This window comes from Corvus brachyrhynchos, unplaced genomic scaffold, assembly GCF_000691975.1.
Source record: "Corvus brachyrhynchos isolate BGI_N302 unplaced genomic scaffold, ASM69197v1 scaffold409, whole genome shotgun sequence".
In the NCBI taxonomy this organism is placed as follows: Eukaryota; Metazoa; Chordata; class Aves; order Passeriformes; family Corvidae; genus Corvus; species Corvus brachyrhynchos.
In genome coordinates, this window is record NW_008246059.1 from 448,870 (window position 1) to 476,527 (window position 27,658).

At 40.0% G+C, this 27,658-nt stretch overlaps 3 protein-coding genes across 3 annotated transcripts in view; 2 read left to right on the forward strand and 1 right to left on the reverse strand.

Annotated features, from left to right (window-relative positions):
• Nucleotides 1–6,479, forward strand: part of TMEFF1 (transmembrane protein with EGF like and two follistatin like domains 1) — a gene marked incomplete at its 5' end in the record, with an annotated part of 44,689 nt that extends 38,210 nt beyond the window's left edge. The window contains 2 exons of the mRNA XM_017746125.1: nt 3,425–3,583; nt 5,254–6,479. Coding sequence (XP_017601614.1) covers nt 3,425–3,583; nt 5,254–5,338 — 244 coding nt within the window. The remainder of the gene's footprint in view (nt 1–3,424; nt 3,584–5,253) is intronic.
• A 96-nt stretch (nt 6,480–6,575) lies between these two features.
• Nucleotides 6,576–21,731, forward strand: MURC (muscle related coiled-coil protein). The gene is made up of 2 exons (XM_008642675.2): nt 6,576–7,408; nt 19,636–21,731. Exons 1-2 carry the CDS (start codon nt 6,998–7,000, stop codon nt 20,293–20,295), a joined length of 1,071 nt encoding a protein of 356 aa, XP_008640897.1. The 5' UTR covers nt 6,576–6,997; the 3' UTR covers nt 20,296–21,731.
• A 1,994-nt stretch (nt 21,732–23,725) lies between these two features.
• LOC103623566 (dynein heavy chain 5, axonemal) overlaps nt 23,726–27,658 on the reverse strand; it is a 152,347-nt gene continuing 148,414 nt past the window's right edge. The window contains exons 75-76 of the mRNA XM_017746168.1: nt 25,784–26,005; nt 23,726–24,437 (exon numbers count right to left, since the gene is read on the reverse strand). Of these exons, the coding sequence (XP_017601657.1) occupies nt 24,219–24,437; nt 25,784–26,005 (441 nt within the window). The 3' untranslated portion in view covers nt 23,726–24,218. The remainder of the gene's footprint in view (nt 24,438–25,783; nt 26,006–27,658) is intronic.

Genomic DNA, 27,658 nt, shown 5'->3' on the forward strand with positions numbered 1-27,658 from the left:
ATTTTTTTCCTTTAGATTTCACCAATCAAATTCTGTATCTTTGTTTTCCTCCAAAAATTATTTTTATTTAAATGATTATTATTACTATTATTTAAATATATAAAAGTTGTTTATAGAAAAAGGCCACTTTGCAGTAAGATGCAGTGCCCTACTTACTAGGAGGTTTATCCTGAGCTTTTATCTTGCAAGTTTGTACTTTCAGATTAATGTGGCTGAAGCTGCTATAACTCTTTGCTTTCCTTCGCTTTTGAAACTTCAGCTGTAAATCCATTGGATACTTTCATATTTTCTCACCTGATTCTTATTGATTGATGATATTTAGGTGTTTTTTGCACTGCCAAGATTTAAGGGTTTCCAGACAGGTCAGAGAGCAGGCAGCCCAAAAGGCAGAGCCAGTACGGTTGTCAACTTATAAAATGTTGATGTTTGCCCATCATCTTGATGGGCATTAGGCAACACTATCTGATTACAGTATTCTTTTTGATCTAGAACTGTATTTAACACAATTTATAGTGTATTTGTCCTCAAAATATTTAAAGTAACAAGGAAATGTTTTTCACGAATGTTTTTCAAGTCTGACTTAACTAATTTTTATTTTCTCAGATTTTTTTTCTGGGAGGTGCTAATCTTATAGAAATTTATAATTTATGATTCAGAGTAAATTCAATCTTTTAAAATATTTATTATGACACTAATAATTACTGACAGGCAATGTTTTGATGAACTTAATTAATGTATCATCCCTTTAAATTCTATTTTATGGTTAGATTTACTGTTACTACCTTTAACTATGTATTTATACAGTCTGAATAGTAGCTCAGCACTGAGCCTAGCACAACAAACCTCACGTGGTTCCAGCCAAGAATTTGTGACTGTCAGTTCTTAACCCTGAGTATCAGATCTCCTTTGGATTTTTCTTGGCTATTAAAATACTGATGGTCTCATGCTTTATGCATGTTTCTTACTGAAGCAGAGTTATTAAGGAAACAAATAGTTTATAACAGACATCAATCTGCCGTAGTAATCATGTGCCTCTATCAGAGAAAAAAACTTCTCTCTTTCTCCAGAAAGGAAAATATAATGATGAATGCTAAGGGCCAATTGTTATTTTCAAATGCTTTCGGTTCTCATACACATCTAGCATACACATTGTTTAATTTGGTCCTCATTTCCTGGCAGCAATGTATGTGAGGTGTTGGATGACCTATAAAACTGCAGAAAATACTTGTGCAGAGCAAATTCTGAGTTTTACTTTCACTAGGGGCAGTGAATCTCCTTGCTTATTGCACAGCAGCCCTCCAGGACTGCCAGCAGGCAGGTGGGAGGAAGGTTTTGTAGCAGTCAGTTGCACAGAATTGAGTTTAGCAGCCTTTGCACAGATGGGATCAGGTCTGTCTCCTGCTGCCCCCCTTGTGCAGTGCAGTTTTGCCCTGTCCTTATGGCAGGCTGCGTCAAGGACACACAGTCCAGCCCTTTAAAAAGAAATCTACACTTCTTTATGCTAAATCAATTAATTGACTAATCAGCTTATTTTGATAAATCCTTGCTGACCCTATTGATCTTGCTATCATACTAATGCTATATTATCTTGTTATCCATTAATGCAGGAGAATGCTTTAAAATCTGTTCTACTAGTTTAAGGCAGTAAACTAGTGCCTACTACTTCATCCTGCATGATGTAATTCCTAATACAAGCACTTCTTCTCCTGAATCTGCATTCAGTACTTCTCAGAAATAATTTCTTGTCATTTCAGTGTTTCTGAGGAAACATCTTTGAATTCCTTGTGCCTCCTCTGCCTTGTTTTGCCTTCTCTGCATTAAAGCAGCTCTCACATTGATAATACTTCAACTTCTACTTTCTTTAATGAAACAGAAAGCAAAGTAACAGTAAGATTTAAGTCCTCTTGACTAGTAAGGCCTCTTCCTTTTTGTGTCTTGCATGATTACCAGCATGTTCACTCTCCTCATTCTTCTTGTATGCTTATACAAAGTTCTCTTTATTCCTTTCCTGGCTACCACTGGGCACACTTACAGTACACGGAGGGCTTTTTTAACAAGTCTTACCAGAATTTCGTTCATGCCTGAACCAAAACTCCTTACACGGCAGCTCATGGCTGGAGAAAGTAGAATCACAAGATTATGAACATGTAAACCCCCAACTATTATCCCTGCATGCAGAGAGGGATTAGGAGTTGCATTAGCAGTTGTAGAAAGGTCTTTGGTGTAATTATTTTGCTGCTCCAAACAGAATTGATTCCTACCCTAGCACAAAGCTTTTGAATGGATGAGTCTGATTTTGAGTTGCATTCAGGCTTGTCAGATCCAGTTTACAAAAGGATTGTTGCTCAGCCTGCGTGTGAGTACTTCTTCTCCAGCTTTCTGCTGTAGAGCTGGAGGCCAATTATACGATTCAGTTGTCCAGAGTGATGCATTTGCGTCAGTCGATTCTAGAGGACAAGGAACTTGCTCAGGGTTGTAAGTGGTGGCCTTTGATTCTGCAGACTTCATCTCAGTGTCTTGGGTGGCTCTTGCCTTCTCTTGTGCCTCAGCCTCTTTTGCCTTGAGACATGAATTGTTTCAGAGCATGTTTGCACTGGCACATCTCTCATCGCCTGAACACGTCACTGCTCAGGAACAGCCTCTGCTGAGTTTCTCATTGAGCTAACTGCTGCTTTGCTCAGGCAAATTACCATTTAGAGATCTGCTTCTCTTCTGCTTCCAGCTATTTCTCCCCCACCCCATGCAAATTATTTTGGATTCTTTCTTGAACTCTCACTTGAACAGCTGTGGGCCACTGGGTTTTCTAAGCTGACCTCCATCAAATTCTGGCTCAGCCACAAGGCAAGAGGGGGTTTGGTGCTGGTGTTGTCCAGCAGATTTTGCAAGATTCCACTTCTCTAGGTTGCAGCTTGTAAAGGGATCTTCCTTTTTCAAGGTGGATTTTCAACCCACATTTCAAGCTTCTCCTTCCTCTTTTTCACTTCTGTCCCATATTGACAGTGGAGCTGAATGAGTTGTGCTCGCTCTGTGTTTCATGAGCATGGTTCTTGTGTTTCATTTAGCCTTTTCTTCTTGTCTTCAAAGTGTCTACTTGTTTCACCCAGTTGACACTCTTCCTAAATATTGTACCAATATAATAATGACCCACATATTTATTTTGACAAATCAGGGCCTTCCCCACACTGGTGTGTTTTCAGAGGGCCACTAGTAACCTTATCCAGAAAAAGCAGAGCATATCTACTTGTTCTGTCTCTTTTCTTGCCACACAGATCCAAACCATTCCCTACCCCAAGTGTTACCACAGCTGCACCTTCTCACCAGCTCTTTCTCAGCTGGAGTCACCTTGGATTTCTCATTTCAACTGCAAAATGACTGGGTTGCTGTCAAATTACAGAGTCCATGAAATATTCCTTTTCTTTTTCAGGTGTGAATCAGGATATACTGGACAGCACTGTGAAAAGACAGACTTTAGTATTCTTTATGTTGTCCCAAGTAGACAAAAGCTTACGCATGTCCTTATTGCAGCAATAATTGGAGCTGTACAGATTGCCATTATAGTTGCAATTGTCATGTGCATAACAAGGTAGGTAAAGACAAAAACAGTGAAAAATTACACATTGTATGGATATACTTTTTCTGTATTTAATTATATGACGCCCAGTATTTTATTTGCTTAATACCCACATGAAAACTACCTAATGACCGAAGCAGGATGATTATGTAACATCCTATCTGCCCCTTTGTTTCTTTGGTCACAAAAGACAGATTTGTTTAAATTCAGAAACCACCAGTAACCACTCAATCTCCAGACCAAATACACAGCTGAACAGATCAGCCTTGAAACAAATCCAAGAGGTCATCTACTGTGTTAGACCTTCACTGGACTTACTGAAACATTGCTGATAACTTATGGAAGCTATGCTCCCCAGCTACCACCCACTGAAACCAGAGAGGTTGATGTCATAGGTTCCCTGATGTACCACTGTAAATGGTGTTACACAGAGAAAAAAGTACCTTTCACACCATATACACTTTCTGAAAATTAGTGTGCAACTTAGTCCCGTTATTAGACACTCACTATAAGAACCTATTTTATGAAACTTAAAGATGCACAAGCACAGAGTTCAGGTTTCTGGGTTCTGTCATCTCTCACCCTGTGTAAAAACTGAGATGAGAGCCATGGGTTCTTTTTGATGACAAGGCATTCAGTTCTAGGACTTGAACCAAACAAGCACTGAGGTCTCTGAGATAGATTAAGGATGACTTAGTTACCTTATAGGAGCATGAAGCATTTAAGTCTTACACTTGGGCATCAGTGACACAGTTTGACTTTTCTTCCTCAAGTTGTCCTTCACTTTTTCAGCTCCACTTACACTGGGCCATAAAACTTTCTGCTACTGCATTAGTGCACAGCTTCCCAAACTCAGTGATGTAGAGGGACACTCCGTGAATGAACAGTACAGGCCTTTTTCCTTGTATCCCTTGTAAAGTTCAACCTAACCGACACTAGCTCGTGTAAAACACCACCTGTACATGTGCAAGAGTTACTTGGCTCATGCAACTGATGCCATCCCCTTTTTCACACTGCATCCTGCTGGCCAAAGCAGTGGTGTGGAAGGCTATGTTTCAGCTCCTCTTTCAGCTTCTCTATGACCATTCACCAACTCTCAGTCTCTCACGTCTTGTTGCATCCCAGCAGGACTGCTCCATCATGCATTGCCTGGCTAAATGCCATTCTGTTCAGGATTGCTGGCTTTTGTGAATCCTTTTAGTTGTGTGTCTGGCCCCAAGAAAAGGATCACCAGAGTCACCCCACAGAGAGACCTGGGTGGGCTCTGTCTCATGGGCTGCTGTGAGCAGCAAGGCACTTGGAGGTCCAGCACTTCAAAAGTCTGATTGATCTAGTCTCACCATCCACTGGGTTTTAAATATGAAATATGTATAAAGTAAAGCTAATGCTATCATTCCTCATGGAATGTGTTTGCTGGATCAAGGCTGAAGGATGAAACCTTGCTGGTTTCAGTCTCAAGGTCAAGCAGGGCTCCCTTTTAAATGATCTGGGGCCCTACAGACATTCCCAGGTGACAGTCCAGTACTAAATAGCAGGACTGTCCCATTGGTCAGCACAGATCATAGACTTCTTGCTGTTGTTAAGTACAGAAAATTAAGTCAATGTGTTATTGCTAGGCTTAATTATATGTGGCATATATAAAATCAGCCCTCCTTTTCTATTTGTCTCTTTTTTTTTAACAGAAAATGCCCCAAAAACAATAGAGGACGTCGGCAGAAGCAAAACCTAGGCCATTTTACTTCAGATACATCATCCAGAATGGTTTAACTTAGTGCTTTTTATACCTACATTGACCATGTGATGTACATTTTTATTATATCTTTTTTTAAAGAATGGAAATATTTATTTCAGAGGCCTTATTTTTGAACATTTTTAGTGTAACAATGTTGGTCTGTATTCTGAAAGCATCAGCTCTAACAGCTATGGACTGTTTTAGTATCTTTACTTTTATGTTTTTGAATACAGTAGTTCATTTTCTGTATCTGTATCACATGGTTATATAATAGACTTGTGCTTTATCCATGGAATGTAATATTTTTGGAAACACAGATTTATTTCAACAATGTTGTAGACGTAAAAAAGCCCCAACAAACCAACAAAATAAGTCCACATTACCTAACAAACAAGGCATGAACTAAAGGTAAAAATGTTTACAGCTTACTTTTCTTATGAGGAAATAGAAAACACTGTGTTTAAATACCGTAGATATTTAAATGTTTTTGGAAGTTAGTAACTGATTTTCTAGACACTGCCTATCGCATGAACTGTGAAGCTGTGTGCTGTGTGTAGTTGTAACATATTTATAAAATGTGTGGGCTGGGTCTAAGCACTGCCATCTACATAAATAATTCCAACAATTTATTTTTAAAGAGGAAAATTATAAATTTCATAATTTGGGAAGTTACCTGGTAGAACAGATGGCACAGGTCCAAAAGAAGTAGGTCTTAGTAGATTTAGGTATTGTAAAAAAATTGGTGTTGAATAATTGAACACAAATAATTGGAATAAAGCCTACTTTATCACTGTTAAAACTGTTTTAATACTTCTTAAACTTTTTTAAAGGAAATACATGTTTTAACACCTACAATACAGATTGTATAGTGTTTGTGATTAAAATTTAAAAAAAATAAAAGTGAATGAATTACTAGTGCTCTTGTATAGAGTATTTTCAAGAGCTAAAGAAGTCCATCCAAATTAGTCTGCTGGTCATAGTTATATTAATAGACTGTTAGTTGTCGTTTGAAAGATCCCAAGATAAAGTGTGAATAGGATGTGTTCAGCTGTTTTAACATGTAGTGTAGGCTTTCAGAATTTTGCATGTAGGATTTAATAATTTGTTCAATTAAAAAAAAAAATGCTTTCAACATTTTGAACTGGAAAAGCATGTCACAATACAACATTTTCACTATATTGTCTCTGGTTTAGTGTGTTTATTTGTTACCCCACGGGGTAATTGCAGCAAGTTGAAGACCTGAAGTTGTTTTGCTGGAAAAAAAACAACTGTTCATTTTCCTGACTGCTTTTTGAATTCCCTCAGAGGAAAGCACTCCAGTAACATGAAAACAAAAGTAGATCTTTAAAAATATGCAAGTTTTCTTTCCTGCTTAATTAGCAAGTTACTTAACTTTCCTGGATTAACACTAATAACTTCATCACTACAGAAGCGTGACCCTTTAAACGTATGTTCCTTTCCAGATATTGCTTCCTAATTTTAGGGGTTTCATGTTGCTGAAAGTATCTGAACAATCATGTGTGGATATTTTGTAGTCAGAAGTATTTGACCAAGCTCCAGGAGCGGCGTTTCACGCCCTACTTTGAGCATCGCCGGAGCCAGCTGTCGCCCTGGCTCCCTGCAACAGCGCCAGAATCATTCTGGCAGGATCACCGAAACTTCGCCTCCCTCCAACCTGGTTGAAGGCAGGCAAAATGGATCGCCGTGAACTCACCTCGGAGGCTGAAAAAACACACCAAAATCGTCTCTCCAGCGCCACTGAGGAGGAAGAAGAGCAAGATGCAGCTTACACGATTGTGACAGTCCTGGACAAAGTCGCCAACATTGTTGACAGCGTACAGGCAAGCCAGAAAAGGATAGAGGAGAAGCATAGGGAGATGGAAAATGCCATCAAGACCATACAGATTGACATTTTAAAGCTTGCCCAGGCTCATGGCAATACAGGCTTCATGGTGAACAAGTTACTGGAGAAAACCCGCAAAGTCAGCTCCACCATGAAGGAGGTGCGGGCGCGCGTGGAGAGGCAGAACACCAGCGTGCAGAAGGTGAAAGCAAAACAAGAGGAGATGCTGAGAAAAAACAAATTCCGGGTCGTGATCTATCAGGTAACCATGAACCTAATTTCTTGTGGTACTGTCTCTTTGCCACCTCCATGGTGACTTCCGGTAGGTACTGGTTAATGAAGCAAAAGGTGCGGTTTGTCCGACATAGGAGTTATTTTGTGCTTTCTTTGACGTTGGTCTGTGCTCCCCAGTGCCTTTCAGCATGAACCTACTGGCAGCAGCACACAGGGTCTATTATTAGTGTGGGTAGGTTTCTGAGCCAGTCGTGTAAGATTAACTGCAGATCAGCAAGGACTATTTGCTGCCTCTCTGAAAGGTAATATGAGGCAGGCCCTGTGAATCTTGTCATACAAACCATGCCTGACATTCATCTCTGTTATTTTTTTCACCGTATTAGGTAGAAGTGCAAATAGCGAAAGTGTTTTCAGGCTCCCTGAAACACAGACTTTCTTCTAACACTAATTTCAAAGCATGGCTTGTTTAACTGGCATCATTGCCCAGGCTTTCATACTGCTGACAAATTGGGACTTTTTTCATTGTCTCAGTGTATAGCAGTATATGTACAAACTAAAGCTCAGACCCACAAACCCTTCATGACAGCAAATACTACCTTGCATGCTCTACCTTGGAAATGGTTTAACATAGCACTGTTCTTTCAATCACAGTGGGCAAGGAAATCTTATAGTTTCTTTCACTGACCTTATTCTAACATGTTCATTGTACTTAAAAAAATTTGTGTTTGAAAAGAAGTTTCATGAAACAGCATGGTCTCGCTTGCATCCATACAAACAGCGCAGACAGTTCTGGGATCTTGTCAATGAGTGCTGTGAAACACATTTGTCTAATGGTCTGATCCTGCCTTTGCTGGAACTTCCCAGCTTCCCAGGTCAGCAGAAAGTAAGAGTGTTTGATCTTTTGCCAGAAGCATAGTTGCTCCTTTTTTACCAGCAAGTCGCCAAAGCTTCTTTCAAATGGGTTGTATTCCTCATTAGGCGTTCTTGAAAATAACACCCCTCATGAGTAACACAATGCACTTCCCATCACTCAGCTTTACACCCTACTCTTGCATCTGTTTGTACATAAATAACTTCATTTGCAATGAATGGAGCCGTGTGTTTCACTGAGCTTATTCACCACCGTGTACCGCTGACAAATTCTTCTCCATAACCTAGCTTTCTTAAATAGTTCATTTTCTACTACTGGGGAAAAAATAGCTGAAAAAAGGAGAAAAAGCTGAAGGTAGGGAATATTACCTCTTTAGTGTTCTGTTAGTACCATATAGAGCCAAATTGTGCCTCCCAGATTTTCTGACTGGATTACTTACTATAGTTGTTCGGTAAAAAGTACAGGCTCAATCTGTCCTATTATTACCATTATTGCAAGCTGCATCATCATCCTGGAATAGAATACAGGCACTTTCACTTTTTGGTTGCAAATAATTTTCCAGCTAAAGGTAATAAATCTCTGTGACTCCTCTGGTTAATAGCATAATGTCATTTCATTGATGGGCCTTTACCATAATGACTGCAGCAGAATCAATGCTTTGAAAACATTTGTTCTTAAAACAGTATTCATTATATGATGCAATTTTTTCTGCTGGCAAGACTTGAGCTGTTGTTTATTTAAAAATACAGTAACATATGGTCAAAATGGATTTACACGCAGGTGTAAAGAACAGCCTTTGGAATTTTAGGCATTTCATACAAAAGGTGGCTCTCACAATGTATACTTTCTCTAAGAAACACCTTCAGTAGGTGTTTATGATCTCTCTGCTGGTTTTGCTGGACAAGAATGACCTGCACCCTATTCTGTATGTTTAATTCTTAGGTGGTACTTTTCAGGAAGGGAAACAGCATTTTTTGTTGTCTTTCTGGCTTCCTCTTCCTACCGTGGTTTAGAACTATCAGTGAGAATATGAATGACTCCCTCCTTAACTTCCATCCCTTTTGTAATGTAGGTTGAACAACCTTTTCCCACTTGCCCAGAGGAGAGGCAGGTATGTGGATCCCTCTAGGATCCGCCATTTAACACTTTCTGGAGAGGGATAACTGCAGCGCTGCACAAAACCTGGAACACACTCGGTAGGCAAGAGTGCACTGTAACTTCAAGGCACAGGTACACTTATGAGAGTCTCTTTCACACAAGTGCAGTGATTTTCACACCGCTGATTTACACCACAGGCACACTGCTGCAGTGCCAAGACCTGAATGACTGGAGCTTGGCTAGGATGAGAAGGAGTCTGGGAACCAAGGTGCTCCCTGTGCTATACGTTACAAATGGATATAACCAAGTTGTTTACTCTGTGGTTGTGATTGATGGCTCTTCTGTAGTGAGGTTTTCTTCTGATGAGGTGTTTGGGACATTGTGATGGGGCCAATGACCCGTGGGTTGCTGCCATGGAATCCGTACATGGGTGAGTACATGCATATGAGGAGAAACAAAACACCAATTAAATACTAAAGGTTTTCTTTCAAGTGGATAGCTTTGATCTTATCACTGATGGAGGGAGTAGGCAGGTTGAAAAGGATCATTGGCTGAAGGAGATGGTCCCAAGACACCTCAGCAATGATGAAAAGGGTTGATGATATCCTCACATTAAAAAGAGACAAAGTGATCATTCTTAAGCAGAATGATTACAGAATTGAGAGCATTCGTTTTTAGAAGGCCATGTGGTGGAGGAAAAGATTTGGTAGCAGGCAGCTCTCCTCCCTAGGCTGACTGCATGATTAAAAATGCCAGGTTACTTCAGACTTTCTAGTGAGGTCTTTGACCCTGGAATGCTATGTGCCCTGAGACTATAGCAGGGAATAAAAAGGATGTTGTAGATTGTACAGGTCACTGCTCATTTCTGTTCAGATTAGTCTGAATAACCAGCTGTAAGAGCTATCATTTCTCTGAAGTCAAAGAACATTTAACAGTTTAAATCATTCTGACTAAATTATTCTGAAATTAAAGGGGTTTTTTGTTTTCACCCTGAAAGAACTTGTTTCATTTGCTTTTCTGCATGTTCTGCAGGTCCCTCTTTAAATGGGACTGTACAGGTACCAGAAAGTCCATGTTACTGGCCTTTTTTCTATTATTACTACATAAGCACTATAAATGAATAACAGCTTTCTATGAAGGGACACGTGGATTTGTTTCACTCACTGCTGTCTGACATTTAAAACTAGTGGACATGTCATAAACCAAGTAAGGTTATGGCTTGACTGGCCTACACTATCAGGTTACAACTGATTTTTTTCCCTGTGGTTGCTCCACTGCACACACGGGCAGAGGCTCACACAAGCAGCCTTGCGTATGCCACTGATAATATGCATAAATAAGTTAAAATATACGTATCTTCTCCTGCCCACCGTGGTTATAATGACTAGGACACTAAGAATGGTGAGATCAAGATGGGAACAATAGTCTGGAAACCTGAGGTCGAAGCACTTTCATCTGAAGTGGCAGTAGAAATCAGGGTGTCAGGAGCTCAGGAGATTGCCATTAATTTGGTACCATTTGGGTATAAGAATGGCAAGCTCAAAAATTGCCCTGCAGAACAAAATCTTTAGTAGCATGGAGTTAAATAGCTCACCCAGAGCAGATTGTGCTAGGTGGCTCATATTTGATCATTTTTCTGCTTTGCAGAAACATGGGAGGTCTTATCCTTTCTCATATTTATGTGCCTGGTATCTTACCTCATAACAGATAATCTGGAAAAACAACAGGTGTCAGTGCATTGTGTTGAAATGTGAAACGAAGCTTGCAATGGGTTTCTGAAAGTGTGTTCCTAAGGCCGTCTTTGTCAACTGTGTAATATTTTCATTAAAAATCTTGCTACAGAAAAGGTGTGATAATAGTAAAATGTGCTCAAAATTAGAAGCTGTCAGTTCATAGAAAGAAATATAGACAAGAAACCAAATTACTTTTACAGCTGGAATAATGCTAATTTGAGTGTACATGGTGCTAATTCCTGTAGTTTTAGCTCTGATCTGAAACTATAAATGGATGTCTCCAGTCCTGGAGACAAAAGGGTCTGGACAAAACTGCCTTCTAGAACTCATGGGAAGAGAAGAAACTTAAATTCCTATTGAAGTGGAGCGTGAAAACTTAATGGGAAAAAAATGGTGCAAATTGTCTGACTACCTCTGACAGCAGAATACTGGCCTCAAGAGACCAGCGACACTGGGCCTTTGTTGGAGTCTTGTGGCAGAAACCTTATAAATATTTTTACAGCTGGGACAGGTAATTGCCTTTGCTGAGAATACAGAGAATAAAATAAACCCAAGGATTGTGTCAGAGAGTGTCGCAAGAGCCCTTTGTTTGCAGTGTTGAGCCCAGCGCTCCAGTTCAAAGTGCAGAGCTGGCCCCGTGCTGTGCAGCAGCCACTCATGAAGAGGCTGTCAACCAGATAAAAAAACCTGCGTTTTTAGTGATATGTTTGCAAGGAATGAGGAGAAAGGAAAATTTAAAAATAATAATAATAAACCCAGATGTTGGGCTATTTCTGTGTTCCTAAAATAAAATAGCTTGCATATTTCACAGGACTGTGTTCATACCAGATTATAAACTTGACTCAACACCATTTGGTCTGGTGCCCCCAGACCTGTTCCTTGGGGATGATCCTCACAGGGGACAGGCTGTCCTCAGAGCTGCCATTGATTTTTCTTGACCTATTAGCACTGAGTGGTGGAAACAGCTGATCTTAGTTTACATTTGCACTGGATGCAGCTGTCCAGGGCTTCCCTTGTGGTTGCCCTGCATGTCAGCGGAGGAGCGCAGTTACAACATGAGCCTCCTGTGTTGTGTCCCTTCTCCGTGGTCATAGAGGCTGCTTGGAACTGTCACCAGGAACTGTGGCTGGCTGCTGTGGGCACGTATGTGTCTTAGAATGGAATCATGGAATCACTTAGACTGCAAAAGATCCCTTGAGATCATCAAGTCAGCTGTTCGGCAGCACCCTTCATTCCTGAGGCACAGATTTGGGAATGGACTTGACTGGGGACATGTGGTTGGGATTCATATTCTCAGCACTACTGAAGATAGCAAAACCTTGCAATTATTCCTTTAGCACAGGAGTAAAGTTGATCAAAACAGCACAGGAACAGAGATAAGGAATATGTGAAGTCACAAACAGGAAGTTTAGGATCTGGGACAGGACTCATCTTGCCAGGCATTAGACATCAGTAACACAGATGTTTTTACATTTGGCTTGTATACTCCTTTCAAGGAAGCAGAGGGAAGTGTGTGGAACCTGATTCCCCCAACCGGTTGTAGACATCTGCTTCTGGATACAGTTTCTACGTTATAAGTATTTGTTCTCCCCATGTAGTTAAAAGGTTGACCAGAAATGAGTTCATATGGAGACACATTTGCTAGGGCAGACAAGTTCAGCAGCTCCTGATAACTGGCTTTCACTTGTACTTGAGAACTCTTCCCTGGTCTAGCTGACTTGTAGGAATAGTCACCATGTGATGAATGAATGAATCAAAACATTACCAAATATTTTTTTTTTTGCCTTGTGATGCTTTTTCTCCTTCACTTACAATGGGCTTCCAGAAAAATTGGAAATGAGAGATTTCACCAGTTTGATTGCAAGCCTGAGAAGTGACCTGCAGAGCTATTCCCTGGTCTAGTTCCATAAAACAATAGCAAAGCAGAGAAAGTGTGAAGCTTTTGTTTTCCCCTGAAGCTGCAGTCATCCTTTTTATGCAGCATGTGGTAGCCTGGAGCCAAGGGCTTATCCACTGATGTGGTGTAACTGGGAAGTGGTTGCTCATTGACTGCTGCAAGCTACAGACAACGATAATGGGAGAATGAGCCGAGTTCCTTTGTAGTCATTGTATGCTGGTGGTTGGATTAATGAATTTCTGTCAGAGTTTAAATAAAAGGGATGTGATGTCTTTTCTCAGGAAAGAGAAATGAGGGGAGTTCACTGTTCTGACCAGGCTGGTTTTCTGTTGTGTAAAAATAATTCTAAATGCAAGCAACAGCACTTGGCTGTAAAGTCTTATATGCTGAAGTGTTTATTCTCTGTCTACTTTACTTGATAAAATTTCTTAGGTGGCCTTTTAAAATAATCCTATTTCACTCTCATCTGAGCAGCTTTTTGGCCTGCTGGCAGAGAGTCTGAAATGACATATTTGCAGAAGAAATGAAGGGATCACTTGAGATTTATAAAGCTTCACTTTTAACTGTTAGAATATGAGTAAAAGTACTGAATGATTTGTAATTGGTTATTCATCAGTGGTTTCATATTGATTTAGAGCACAATTTCAAGGAGATGTTTTGCTGGTTTACCTTGGCTACCAGTCTGAATAACAAATCATTCATTCAACATGCAAATTTCTATGATTTCTTTAAAACATTGTGGCAATGCAGTTTCCTGCTCATAAGCTGCCCATCATTTGCATCACCAGTTGTCATAGACACAGCAGTTGTGCCAGAGCAGGCGCTGGGTAGCCTTTGACCATTTTGCTGCTTTGTGCTCTGCTTCAGAATTGTCCAGTGATCACCAGCCAGACCCATCTGTGCTTATGTTAATTGTCACCTGCACTTTCCCTGTCACACATCCCAAGGCTGAAAGATAATTTGCTGTGACCTTTTCCATGTGCAACACAATGACTCCAAGTTATGGAGTTTCATCAGTCTCTCCTCCCTACTTATGCTGCGAGCAGTTTCTTTAGGACCATTTTGAGTCTTGATTTTATATATATACAATATATAATTTCATAGATATATGTGTTATTTTAGATATATAAAAAATTAATTAATTGGTCATTCTGGTTTTCTGTTTTCTTTTATTTAAAAAAGCTTTGTTCTGCTAAAGTGTTGATTGAAATTAGGTAATAGCTGAGAGCTGATAACTGTTGCCATTATTAAAGCTGTTTACAGTTACATTTTCAAGCTATTTGGAAAGAGAGCACAAAACCAGTTTATAGCGTTTCTAGCAAATATTTACATGTAATAGAGTGTATTACCTTTTCTTCTCTTTGCCAACTTTGGAAGCCAGTTTGAGTTTTGAAATACAAACCTAGAATACATGTGCCAAAAACCAGGGAAGGACAAGGGATGTAAAGCTCTTGAATTGGCTGCATTCATTAAACTGCCCTCATATTCAATTATTTTTTATTTTCAAATGGTATAATAAAATTATTACTGAAACTATTATTAAAAGTGTTGATGTACTTAAAGCCTAAGTATTGTTTTACAGTGACATTATGTCGCTGTATCACTTAGCAAATCAAGTGAGCTCTAAACGAAAAACACACATTTTCTTAAGGAAAATAAAAGTACTGCTGCAATTAATTATTGATCCCATCTGTACTCCCAAAGAGTGGAAATTTAGCTAATTAGTTTGTGAGGGAATCTTTTCAACAACCCTTTTTCCTTTTCCCAGCCTCACAGTCCTTGCTGAAGGCATGATGTTCTTCCAGCAGCCCCCTTTGGCTCCTTAGTGCAGCAGTAAGTGAAGGCTGCTTTTAGAGCCAACCTGATCTTTACCAGGACACCATGGCTGCAAAATACCTGAGACATTGCTAAACAATTTGCTCTGCCATTTCCCCCTTTCTCCTCCCAGAGAGGAGGAGAGCCTGACTGTGCAGGCAGGGTTATCAAGCAGGCACTTTCTGAAACAGCCTCTTTTCCCCTGCGGATTTCAATTATCTGAGCATTGCCACCTTGAGAATCTCATACTGTTGATGAGAGGCACTGCCACATTTAAGATTATTTACCTACTGGTTTTAAGGTTTCAGTGAGGTGGAGAAGTCAGCACCTTTCCCTTTGCATGGTTACGGAGCAGGTGCATTAGCCTTCTCTCATAAATGCTTTACTATATCCTATGGGGAAAAACATTCTACTGCTTTGATCCCTTCCTTGTGGTCACAAGATGCCAGCAGTGCCTGCAAACTGGTCACTGTTCCCTCCCATGGGTGCTGAGCAGCTAGAATTTTGGAAGCCAAGGGAAAGGTTGAAGAGCAGAAGGAGGGTTTGAAGGACACAGGCTATGTCCCCTTGAAAATTTTCTAATTGTGAATTAAACTGAAATGAGAGCAGAGGGTGAAAATGCCAGTGATGGAGTCAGACTTCATCGGGTTTCAATATTCTCTGCCCCTGGAGCCATCTGTTCCAATCAATGCCATGCGGGCCTTCTTCCTCAAAGCTGAGGGTTACTTACATGTTTACTTTGTATTCAGACAGGCCCTTAAGAACTCAAAATTCTTTGGCTAGGCATATTTGAGAGGTTAAATACTCAAAAAATAGGAAAAAAAAATTCAGGTTTTAGATGCTTTCTTAGCAAACTCACTGTGCCATGGGCTTCACCAGCCACTCCTGAACTGTGCACTTGCACTGTTACAGTGTCATACCTTTAAGTTTTGTCTGTTAAAGATTTTTCTTAAGCAGTGGATCTAACTACCCTGCAACTACAACTGCAAAAGTCTCCAGGATTTTTCCTTATCATTCAACCAGTGCTTTCAGTCTCTCCTTTGCTACCACAAAACCTGAAGTCTTTTTCCTTTCAGGCTTCATTTCCTTTGACACCCATGCATTTCTCCAAAACATTTCCAGTTTCAACACAACATCTAATCTGATTCCTTTCTCCCCTCTCTCCTCCTATACCCATTCACAACACACAAGCCCTCTTCTTAGCATCCTTGTCCCCTTACAAGATTCAGATCTACATGCAAGGTACCTGAGCCATGGCATGTTTGCTCAGAATAGATGTCAGCTTGGGGGAACAGGTAGAATGACTCAAAACAGAGCCAGCTTCACAGAAGAGCACTTATTTCTTTGTGTCAGAACCCAGATCCATTCCCAAATTGGTGAAAAATGTCCAAATGTTTCTGCATTAGTGGAGGGACCATGTAAGTGTGAGAAGGTGGGAGATGCATAATATAAGCATGTGTGTTACATTTCTTGTACAAACCAAGACAACTTCCAAATCAACCACTTACATGACAGATTTACCAACTTTTTTCTTGGAAGATAAGGAAAAATATTTTTCTGTTTGAAAGGTCTGTTTCCATTGTGTTGAGAGGTGGATACCTTTTCAGGAGACTATGGCCAATGAGCAATTATGGCCAACAAACACACCAGGACCAGTGTGAGCACCCTCTGCAGGTGCTCCTTCTAGGAGGAGTGATGAAAGGGAAAAGGAATGCTCAGCTTCCATAGATTTGCGTTTGGATTCTGGCCTGTGCATGTGTTTGGTCTTTGCCAGTAGACAAGACAAGCAGAGTACATGTCCTATGTATTAATCAATAGACAGCCCATATGACTGCATGCCTCTTTCCTCAAGAAATCATGTTGAAAATAATTGACTGCTTGGTATAATCTTTCACTGTGAAATAATCTCCTGTCCTCATTTTAGATCCTCCCTTACCTCCCATGAGGTGGTGGTGGTGGTAGGTACAAGTTCTTCGTAGCAAAATGCTTAAGCAGAATTTTAACAAAAAGCTTGCAAGCAGCAGCATCGATGGCTCAACTCCCTTCTCATCCTTCCTGAACATTGGACTGCCCAGTCCTGCTATTCCCAGTCCCATCTGCTTTCTAGAAAAAGGAGAAAGCTCTCACCCAGTTTAGGGCTTTGTTCTGTGCTGCTGAAATCAGTAGGTGTTTGGTCGTTGGTTTTAGTGAGCCTATAAAGGAGCTGGTAGCTATATGCTTTGACTCCATCTGTTTCCCACCTGGTACTAAAGCATCTTCCTCCTGCCTTAGGAAGGATGAGCTCCTCTCTTCTCTCTGCCCCACAGATATCTAGTGATAAGAAGAAATGAGTTAGGAGCAGGAGAGAGAAAGGAAGCAGATGAAAAAGCTCACCTACAGAGACTAAATCACCGTATTTTTATTCTGAAACCTTCCTAACATGCTAGACAGGTGCACTAATACTTTCCACTTCGGTAACATCCAGAAATCGTGAGAGGAGATAGAAACTCACACTAATGTTTTGCCTCGCTACATTTGATTCTGCAAGATGTGTGCAGACACCAAGGAAAAGAAGAAAATAAAAGATCTGGCAAAGTTTATGCTGCGAGTCTGTAGGAGAATGAAAATATTTCTCAGGATCTGCAGCTCTAGTTTCTGTGTCTCATCTACAAGATCTTCATTTCACATGTTCTTGTCCATAACTTTTAATTCTAATGTGTGTATGAAAGCTAAAGTGCTCTCTTCTTCAGCTAACAGACTAAAGGCAAATACATAAAGTTAAATAAATAAAAATCTAGCAGTTGACAAAAAGCACAGACCAATTCTTCTTCCTAAGGAAGACAACTTAAATATTGCAGAGAAAACAGTCTCTCTGCCTTCCCTCCTTTTAAAAAGTAATCTTCATATGAAAGGCATATTCATCTCCCCATATTGTATTCATTTCTGTAAGTACTGAAATGTTAGAATATTCGTTCTGGAAATATTTTTGTTACCATTTCAGTTGAAGGAGTGGGGTGTAATTTAAAAACTTTGAGGAATTATTATCCAGCTGTGTTTTAGTTAATTTTCAGGAAAAAAAAAAAAGAGATTATGTTTATATGTAGAAGTCTTTATATAATTAATGTTAATTTGCACATGTTAATGAAGATGGTTATTAGCAAAACATTGTAGTTTTGTTCCTGCTGTTTTTGATAGATGAGCTGAATAACATTCTGCTGTAATCAATGTAACACAATTTGTCCCTATTTTTTCTAAGCATTAACCACTATTTTACTAGAGAGTTTTTATAGAAGCCAAGGCACGATGAGGGACCCTTAAGTGGGCTTTATCTGTCAAATAGCTCAGTGTATGTTATTTTATGTATTTCTAGCACTCAGTAAAATAACGACTCACTACTAATGAGTCACTGTGAAAAATGACAGACATCTTTTTGGCTGGAAACAACTTCACAGCAAAATTTCATGGGTTCATAGCCTCAATATTTTCTACATGAGGATGGTAATACTGAGGTAGAGTCCTGACAGTGTCAGGCCTCAGAAATCACCTGAAGTGGTTAGTACTAATGGGAAACAGCTTAGAGAGTGTAATACAGCTGCTGTACCTGTTTGCACCCCAAAGGGCTGCTCCTCCTGGGAGAATAGCACACGCACGTGCATGGAAAAACCTGGGGGGGAAGAAGGAGGTGGCATTGTCCACCTCATACACCTCCGACAAGTTACAATTTTTCTACTCTGCATACACTGCACTTCTAGGTAGAAGTAACTCACTAACACTGAGCCACAAATTCATACTGTCCATGCAGATCAGGGAAACAACTTTTTTAGGAGATTCTCCCTGTTCAGATAAATCCTTCATCACCGTAAGCTTTTGTCCCTTTTTTTTTTTTTGGATGTCCCTAACCACTAGCTGATTCTAGGCAAATTTTTTGTTTACTGTGGACAGTTTTTGGAAGTCTTCCATGTCTTTGAGCTTTGAGCCTCTAGCAATTTTTCTTTGGAGAGGCTGCATGAATTCCTAGGGCTAAGGTGTCTAGGATAGTCACCACTTCCAAGCATGCAGCTGACACACATTAGATGTGTGATCTAAATATATAATTCTGCATTCCCAAACAGGCCACCAAACTCACCACAGGAGACAAAGGTGCTTGCTCAGGAATATCATACATTTCCAAATGGAACAAATCAAGTTTACCTCAGCGATGGTACAGGTGCTGAGTGAATTGAATGTTACTGGGTTTACCAAAAACCATCTCCCTGCTTTACTGACTTTGTCCCCTTGTGCAGACAGCACATCTAAGTTGATATGTTGGGGTTCATCCCCTTCTGGGCAGCAATGGAAAGTGTTTGCTAAGTTCCAAATAGTCAAAAATGCACAACTGTCTTGGTAATAGTAGTAGACTGAAGCTACTCATATCATTGAGGCATTTGCTTGGACAGTGTAGAGCTGACACCAGCCCAAGAGCCTCTTTTGTCCACAGGGTGTGTGCTTTTATCAGCGAGAAATAATGGATCTAGGTCCAATCCAGAGGAGCAGATAAGCTCCCAAAAAAAAAGACCTAGACAAGTCTGCTCTGAAAACCATTAGAGGCCAGTACCCATAGGACTATTGCATTAATTAATTTCAGGTAGAGCCACAGTGAAAAGAAATCTTTAATCCTGCATATAATATCTTTACAGAACTTGGCAAAGTTTTCTTTTGCCATTTGTGTTATGCACAGATCGAGTACGATGGTACAAGCCTACCTTACTTTGTTACAGTATTATATTTCCACTAATTAATTGCAAGCCAACCAGAAAAAAAAAAAATTGAATCACCATCTTTTTGAAACACGCTGGAACATGACTCTCTGCTTTCATTCACAGGAGGAAACCGAGTGTCCTTCATCTCTCTCTGTTATCAAAGAGATGACAGCAGGTGAAACTATAGAGGATGATTTCTTCCCACCTGATGATCTGTCTTCTGATGAAGAATATTATATCGAAGAAAGCAAAGCAACCAAGTTCAAGAAATCAGGCATGAGGCGCATTGATGACATCAAAAAGGCATTTTCAAGGGAAAATATCCAAAAGACAAGACAAAATTTTGGCAAGAAGGTAAACAGGCTTCAAACTAGGATAGTGACCCCTGAGAGGAGAGAGAGAATCAGGCAGTCAGGAGAGAGACTGAAACAATCTGGGGTAAGAATCAAGAAAACCATTTCACAAGCTGCTCCGACAAAGGAGACATTCAAGATCCATAAAAAAAATAAAGAACGAACAGGAGCCGAAGGTCAGGAGGGGATCCCGGAAGCCAGCGTACACATCACCTCTGAGCTCCCATCAGCAGAGCCCTTCACCGAAGAAATCTCTTACACAGAAGTGATCACTAAGGTAAAGAAAGACAAGAACAGTGCAACCAAAGCTGCTTCCCAGTCAACTGAAATAGGGGTGACTATCCCAGAAGTCGTCTTTAAGCAGGAAAGAAAAGAAGGAGGAGGAGGTGATGATGACGTCCCTTTGCTAGACTTAAAGCAATCAGCATAAGGAGTCAATGAGCAAACACACCATACTGTCCTCACTGAGCAAGAGGGAACACAGTATGTACTCACTCAGCTTTAGAAAAATGTGTGAATTTGTGTTATATCACAAACCGTGTTGGTGTTGTTCTGCCATCCACACTGATGTCTGTAGTGTTTTCTTCCTGACAAAAGTCAAGCCATGCAAACTGAATGAAGGGGCTCCCCCTGTGTCTCTGTGTGTGCCGATAGCCATCGTTAACCCAAATGTCAAAGGGAGATAGGAATCTGCTGCATTTCCAAGATTGATCTAGCAGTCACTTTACAGCCTAATCACTCTCATTGTTTTATGTACAACAGTATAAATGTATTTCCATTATCTTATACCAACTCATCTAATCAGAAAACAGTAACAAAGCTATTACTTCATATTAGCAAAAGGAAGAATTATGTAAAATGTAGTTTAGCTGTACAAATATTATCATTTAAGGGCCCTCACAGAAAAAGCAGGAAGAGCATATTCCTGTTTTACCCACAGTGTGAAAAAATGTGGCAGTAATTATAGGGCTTTGAGTAAATTGTGTTTTTTCTCAGTGGAAAAGAGAAGCTCCTGAAATGACTACAGGTTATTTCCAGACTTCTGAACAGGAAGGTTCATTGTAAGTAAGCAATGTGTTTTGTGCACTTATGGAGTAAGAATTAAAAAGAAGATACATTAAATATGGAACAGCAGGAAGAAAAGAGAAGAAGGTATCTTATTCATGTTTTGGAAAGATGAGATTGTGAGAAAGGCAATGATATGAAGCAGTAAAAGTGGAATAAGATGAATGTATGGGTTCTGGATAAATAGAGAGAAAAATTAGAATATTATGATTACGGTTTCCTTGAGAGCTTTTAGAAAACTGTTACTCTTTACAGAGGATCATAGTGTTTATGAGCATAACTGACCAGACAAGGGAATTGTTTTGTTTTCCACTCTCTGTGCTTTTTCCGAGCTTCACTGCAATTAAAATCTATTCTATAAAGTCACAGATGTACAGAGCCAATCCATAACCCAATTCTTTTTTTCTTATCATCATCATTATTGACCAGTCACAGCCTCAGGGATTATGAGACAGACACCCTTTGGACTATGGAATGCTGTTTATTTGCAACTCTCGGGAGCCAGTGCCCTGACATCAGATACGTTTGTAAACACGACTGCTACACTGACAGGGGGTGCAGGACTGTATTGCTCTCTTCATTCTTCAATGGAGTTGCCTTCAAAGCACTTATCTAAAGCAATGTTAGTCATTACTATGTGTGTGAAACTTGTACAATACTGCCAAAAGCTGTATGATTGTATTTAATATATGGGATTCATTTTAACAGAAGAGCATAACTTGGTTATCTCTATACATTGTTTGAGGACTTCCAGCTAATTGTTAATGTATCATTTAAATATAATTAGTTTGATTTCAAGTATTCTGCCTGCCAGTTCTTTCATTTAGTCTGGTGTACATCCCGCTTGAAGTGAAACAGCTTTAGCAATAGTAACTAGGGGAACACTGGTTGGGGAAGGTCAATGTTTTACTATATTAGTGACATTTCAAATCAAATTAATGTTGTCAGATTGGAAGCACTCCACTGAGTGGAAGGGCAGGATAGAGCAAGAGAAGGAGACAGAGAAAGGAACACATTTCTGTCAGCAGTAAATTGTTCATCTCCACTCTACTGTAATCACATGCAAAAAGGAAAAAAAGTGTTTTGCTTATAGGAGACACTGACGGTTTTGTTCGGTGTTTTTTGCTAGTGATAAGAAGCCTTTCTGGAACAAAGTGACTTTATGTTCTTCTTCAGTTCAGTATAAAACTGTGGCTATCTTCAGTGAAATACTGTATGATTTTTCTGGTTCTTCAGTAATATGGCCTGCATTCTGTTCTGCAAGATTTGGCGTTTTCCTAAACTGATAAACAGGGTTTAGTTATTGAAATGAAAACATTGATGTTCAAATAAGCTATTTCTTTGCATTTTTATACAGCAGAACACTAAGTGCTAGAACATCATTGCCTCTAGATTTTCTTCATATAGCATTTAATTTTCTCATTTTATTTGACAAAGAAAAGAAGTGATGCAGTTTCCATGGAGCTTATAATGTAGCACCAGATATAACCTCTATCAAATATATTTTTTTTAATGTTTACTTCTAGCTTCAATTGGGCAGAGGATGATTTGCTTTCATAGCAAGCAGCGAGTTCTTCAGGTGTGCAAAGTACTTCAATGTACACTTTTTATTTTAAATTACTATCAGTGTTACTGACCTGACTTCTACATGTACCAAGAGATCAAAGTTAAATTACTCCATTTTCCTTCATAAAGGCAGAAAACACTATGGTTTGTGACCTCAATTTCTGTGTAGCAGCACAGCCCTTTGCTGCTTGAAGCCTTCCCCCATCTTTTTCATAATTTCCAAGATCAATGATCATGAAGCCAAATCCTTCAGCCTTCTCAGAAACAAAATTCTCAATGAAATTGGTTGACATACAGCTGCACTGCAGAGAGGTCTGGTGTGTATTTTTTGAACAGTTGGTTTCACTTGAAAAGATAATCTTGCCGGCACTGTTGCTCCTAGCTCAGAGGAAAGAAAGGACCCTGTCCCCGTCTGCTCTGTTTTCCAAGAAGAAAGCTGGCACTCTGTACTTCGTTGTGGGTGTGAGTGTGAATATCAAACTTCCTCATGGAAAGAGCCCCACAATTGCTAACTGCAGAGTAAAATAGGTTATGGGAAGGAATGAACTACTTTCTTAGATACTTGCTATAAAAAATTGAAAGTGTTTACATGGAGAAACATGAATCTCCATGTTTACACGGAGAAAAAAAATATTAACAAAGTCCTGACTGCAAGTCCTTCTTTCATATCACCCAACAAAAATTTCTTTTGCTTTGAATTTGTGCTAGTGAAAAAAGCCAAACACATTTTCTGCCAATAGCTTCCTGTCTATTAAAAGAGAAGTATCAATCATCCTTCAGTTACAGGGTAGACAGCAGTGGTGCTTAACGCAAAAATACTTCAACCATTTCAGGTGAAATGTGGCCTGTGTGTTGTCTTCTTTTTTTTAAAACTAAACTGATGCAAAATACAGAACAAAAAGGAGTTAAGAGGTTTGAGTTTGCAGGATTCAGGCGCTAATGCAAATGGAACAAGCACTAGCAGAGCCAAACTGGTGTTCGGATGTGGTTTTTTCCTGCTAATAATGGGGGGTGTGCACACCTTCCTTATAAGTGGATATAAGTTTAGAAATTAGTTAATAGGGGCAAAGGGCACTTCTTGTGCAAAGACAAACACTCCTGTTTCTATGATTGTTTACATTAAAAAGGGACTGTTCAAGAAAATGGTTGCAGCCATTAGTAAAACCACCCAGCAAGTTTACAAATGCAAAATCAAAGGAACTGTGCATTGAAATATATGCAGATAAACATGATGCTTTACCATGCATTTAATTATCTTGTCATTACAGCTTTATTAATGCTATGGATTGTAAGATTTTAACTACAAAGTTGAATTTGAAAATAATTATATTATGAAAAATTCTTGTAATAAGAAGAAAGATAGCATCTACAAAAGAACCACCATAAGATGTCAGAGAAGTTGTCACTATCACAAGCACTTTTTTACATAGTGCTTCCATTATGAGCAAGTTAGGTGATTATATTCTCACTTGCTTTATAACAGTTGCCAAATTTACACCTGCAGCTGTTTTCCCTCTGATATTCCCAGGATAAATAAATTTAGTATTTTTGCTGTGAACAGAGTAAGCTGATCTATGTGCAACTAAAATAATCTCTATGTGTCACCTGCTAATTCCCACCCTCCTGTGAGAAGGTAGCCACCACTTTGACAATAACAATGCAAGTCATACTGGCTGCAGCTTAATCCTACTTGATGGTTCATTTTTTCATAGCTGTCTGTCCTTATTTTGAACTGCAGAGCACTGCAACCCCCTTCAAAGTCCAATGATCAGGATTCTGCACTGTTTTCAGATACAAAGAGAAAATGTATGTCAGGTCTGTTCTCCGAGGCTTTTTGTAGACAGGGCAGGAGTACACATTTCCATGTTGCTTCCTGGGGTCATTCAGCGCTGTTGTGCTAACAGCATACACATGGATTACAGGAAGGCTTGTGAACAGCACCTGAGAATGTTAAAACATACACAGGGCTCGGCATTAGAGAAGCAGAATAGGGTGCCTGAATTCTAAATGCCAGAACTAGATTCAGTGATGGCCTTCAGCAAAAGCACCAGCACCTCAGCAGACGTACACGTGAGAACTCAAGTCTTACACTCACTACTGCATTGACACTAACTTTAAGCCTGTGGCAGCTCAGGGACGACAGCCATCAGGAAGTCTGGTGGAAGCAAAGGAAAGCAGTAGAAATCTGGAAAACTGCATGCTGTGGAGGCAGATGGAAAAATGGCATGGTGGTTCTAGGAGGGACAGCAACCACTGTCTTTTTTCCCTTCCTTTGCCCCTTTCACTGATGTTTCCCATTCTTACCCCACCTCCTTTTTCCTGAATGGCAGGACTGGAGCTACAAAAACCAAGCTGGAACCAGCAACCTTCCTTGTTACCTCTGCACTGCTGACAGTGAAGCTTCTAAGATCCAAGGTGCCTCTTGGGTATTTATCCAAGCTAGGTCCCCTCAGGTCTTCCGCCAAGATAAAGTATTCATTGTTAGGGGATAAAACAGACCCAAATCCAAGAGCAACATGGAACCTTGCTGAACACTCCAGAGCACTTAAGTAAACTCCATGTTTGAAGGGGTCTTTTGACAAACCCAGCAACAGAAGTTACACCTGGCAAGGTTTGGTTTGGAAAACTTTTCTCTCAGTCAGACACAGAAGTGTTTTACCTATGGACAGGAATTACCTCAATTCCAATTTCAGGACAGTTAGCACTGACTTGGAAAAAGTGTACCAGTGCAGACAACGTCAATTTTCCCTGGACCGTGACTACAGTATCTAATCATTACTCCGTAGTTAGATTTTAAATCTGCTTAGTCACATCAGCGAAATGTAACTCAATGCATGGATAACTGAGCATAAGCCCAGAACTAATACTCTTCCTCATATTATAAAACAAACACTAGGGATTTCTAGTCAAGAAAACACTGACCTCCATATCAAATCCAGCCCAGGGCTTTGGAAGCTTTGATAAGGTCCCCCTTGGTCAGTCAAAAGAAGACTGACTACAGGTTGCACTATTTTATTCAAACATAACTGTGCTGCTAGGGCCCCTGAAGCCAAGAAGCCCAGCATCTGGTCTGCTCTAGTGCTATGCATCCTAAATTAATTTTCTGACAGAAGCCTTTCTGTTCACTTCTGGTGGGTAAAGAGTCTTTCCTCTTCCCAGCGCCACCAGTGTTGGTTACCCTCTTAAAACCTGTTGTGAAACCACTGCTGCAGGCACTCAGCATACTTCCTGGTTTTCCCTGAGCACTTGCATTATGCCACAGCCTGTCACACTCACTTGATCCTTACCTTTGGTGCTGACTCGATCAGCTTACTGTTCCTGCGGTCCCAGCCTGCCCCTTCGAGGAACAGGCCGTGTATGTAAACCCCACCGATGTCAGCAGGAGGAGGGCCAACAACATCCTCTTTCATCATCTTGGTCACTTCACTGTACAAAACCACACTGTCGAGTTCCCACCCTTTGGCTAAATTCATGCGAGTTGTCTCTTGCCTCATGGCTGTTAGGAATCCCTAAGGAGATACACAGGAATATGACACAGAGAATTTTTTTAAAAGCCTTGAATTTAAACAATTTACAACATTTTTTTCCCGATGTGACATCAGCTGTATGAAAGCTCATCCCGCAGAATTTCATGTGCATATAAAACAAATTTGGTAGTGTAAATCCAATGGTTTTCTGTATTTTCTCAGCACCATGCATCCATACATAATTGGCGTGCACACGTTGGTGCTAAGAAGCCCCCACGTTGGCTTATTTAACATATCAGAAGTGCCTGTATAACTCACCTCACATGCCTTTTTTACAACCAACCAGATGGAGAGAGGTTCATAGGGCTGCCAGATTAATGTGTTTTGAGAGATTCCAAACACAGGTAATTTCTAATTCCTCTACACTGGCTATATTATTCACCTTTTCTTATACTGACATTGTAAAAAATGCTTTTCAGTCAACAAATAAGAACACAAAGGAAATACCAGCTAGAATCATGCCATTAAATACTGAAATGCCTCTGACATTGTGCTCAGTGAAAAGACTTTATCTACTGCAACAACATAGGAATACACATGAGGAACACACAAAGGTGAGAATTAATGAGCCAACAGCTCCACTAGGAAGAAATCAGGAGCAATGAGGGAATTGAAAAAGTTTTTATTTTTCTTCAATATTCACAGTAGAGGGTGCTCTGTTGGCCTACCGTTAGGGCCAAATGAATGGAAAGAAGTCAGATGTGGGAACATTGGCAAACTGTCTACTGAACCCAGGGGCCAACCTCTGGCTGATAGGACTGGAGTGCTCCAAGCACTTTGTAGCCATGCAATTACCCTTTAAGTTATGAGAATGTGAGATGACTTTCACGAACTCAGGTATTTCTGTTAACTTACATTGCTTGTTTCTCATTAATATAATACCAGAGACCCCAGGACAAGTGTTTTAAAGAGCTTCTGTGATAGCACAGATAACTGTAATTGCGTTTGAAGTAGATGAGAACTCCAGCGTATAGCTGAGGGACACAGGATTAAAGGCCAAATTCTTCTATCAGAAATACCATTAAATGAAAGCAGAATCCTTGCAGTAATTTGTGGAATTTTAATTTGTAGAAACATGCTAGAACCAATAGTTTAAAATACATGGACTGTTCACTGCCATAAAGCCCCAGAGGGCTACTGGATCCCAGATAAACTGAAATATTAAAGAAAGAAGAGCCTGGAGAGGACAGAGCAATGACTGTATTAAGGGAATCAGTTCAAAGGCACCATGGAAACACTGGAATAAAAGTAAGCTCAGAACTGTGACTTGTCTTCAGGGATAAGGTTTAGATAGCAGATTATTCCTACAGACATGGCAGGACCTATACACTTTCTGCAGTGGGACTTTTAATGCTTATCTGCTCATTTGAATGAATCCTAGACAGCGTTTGAAGACTGCAGCTGTGAGCTGGAGGCCCAGCTGGGTGTCCCAGAGTGGGTGAATGGCACAACAAAGAGCAAGACAGAATCAAGTAGCTTGAGGTGCCACTGTACAGCTGAGGGCTTGGCTCGCCCCAAAACCCTCTGTCAGGGACATAATGAACCACTTGCCATGATATTTGCTTCAATTTCTGGTAATCCTTTAATCCTTTGTTTGTTTGGTTTGGTTGTTTATGGTTGGTTGGTTGGTTGGTT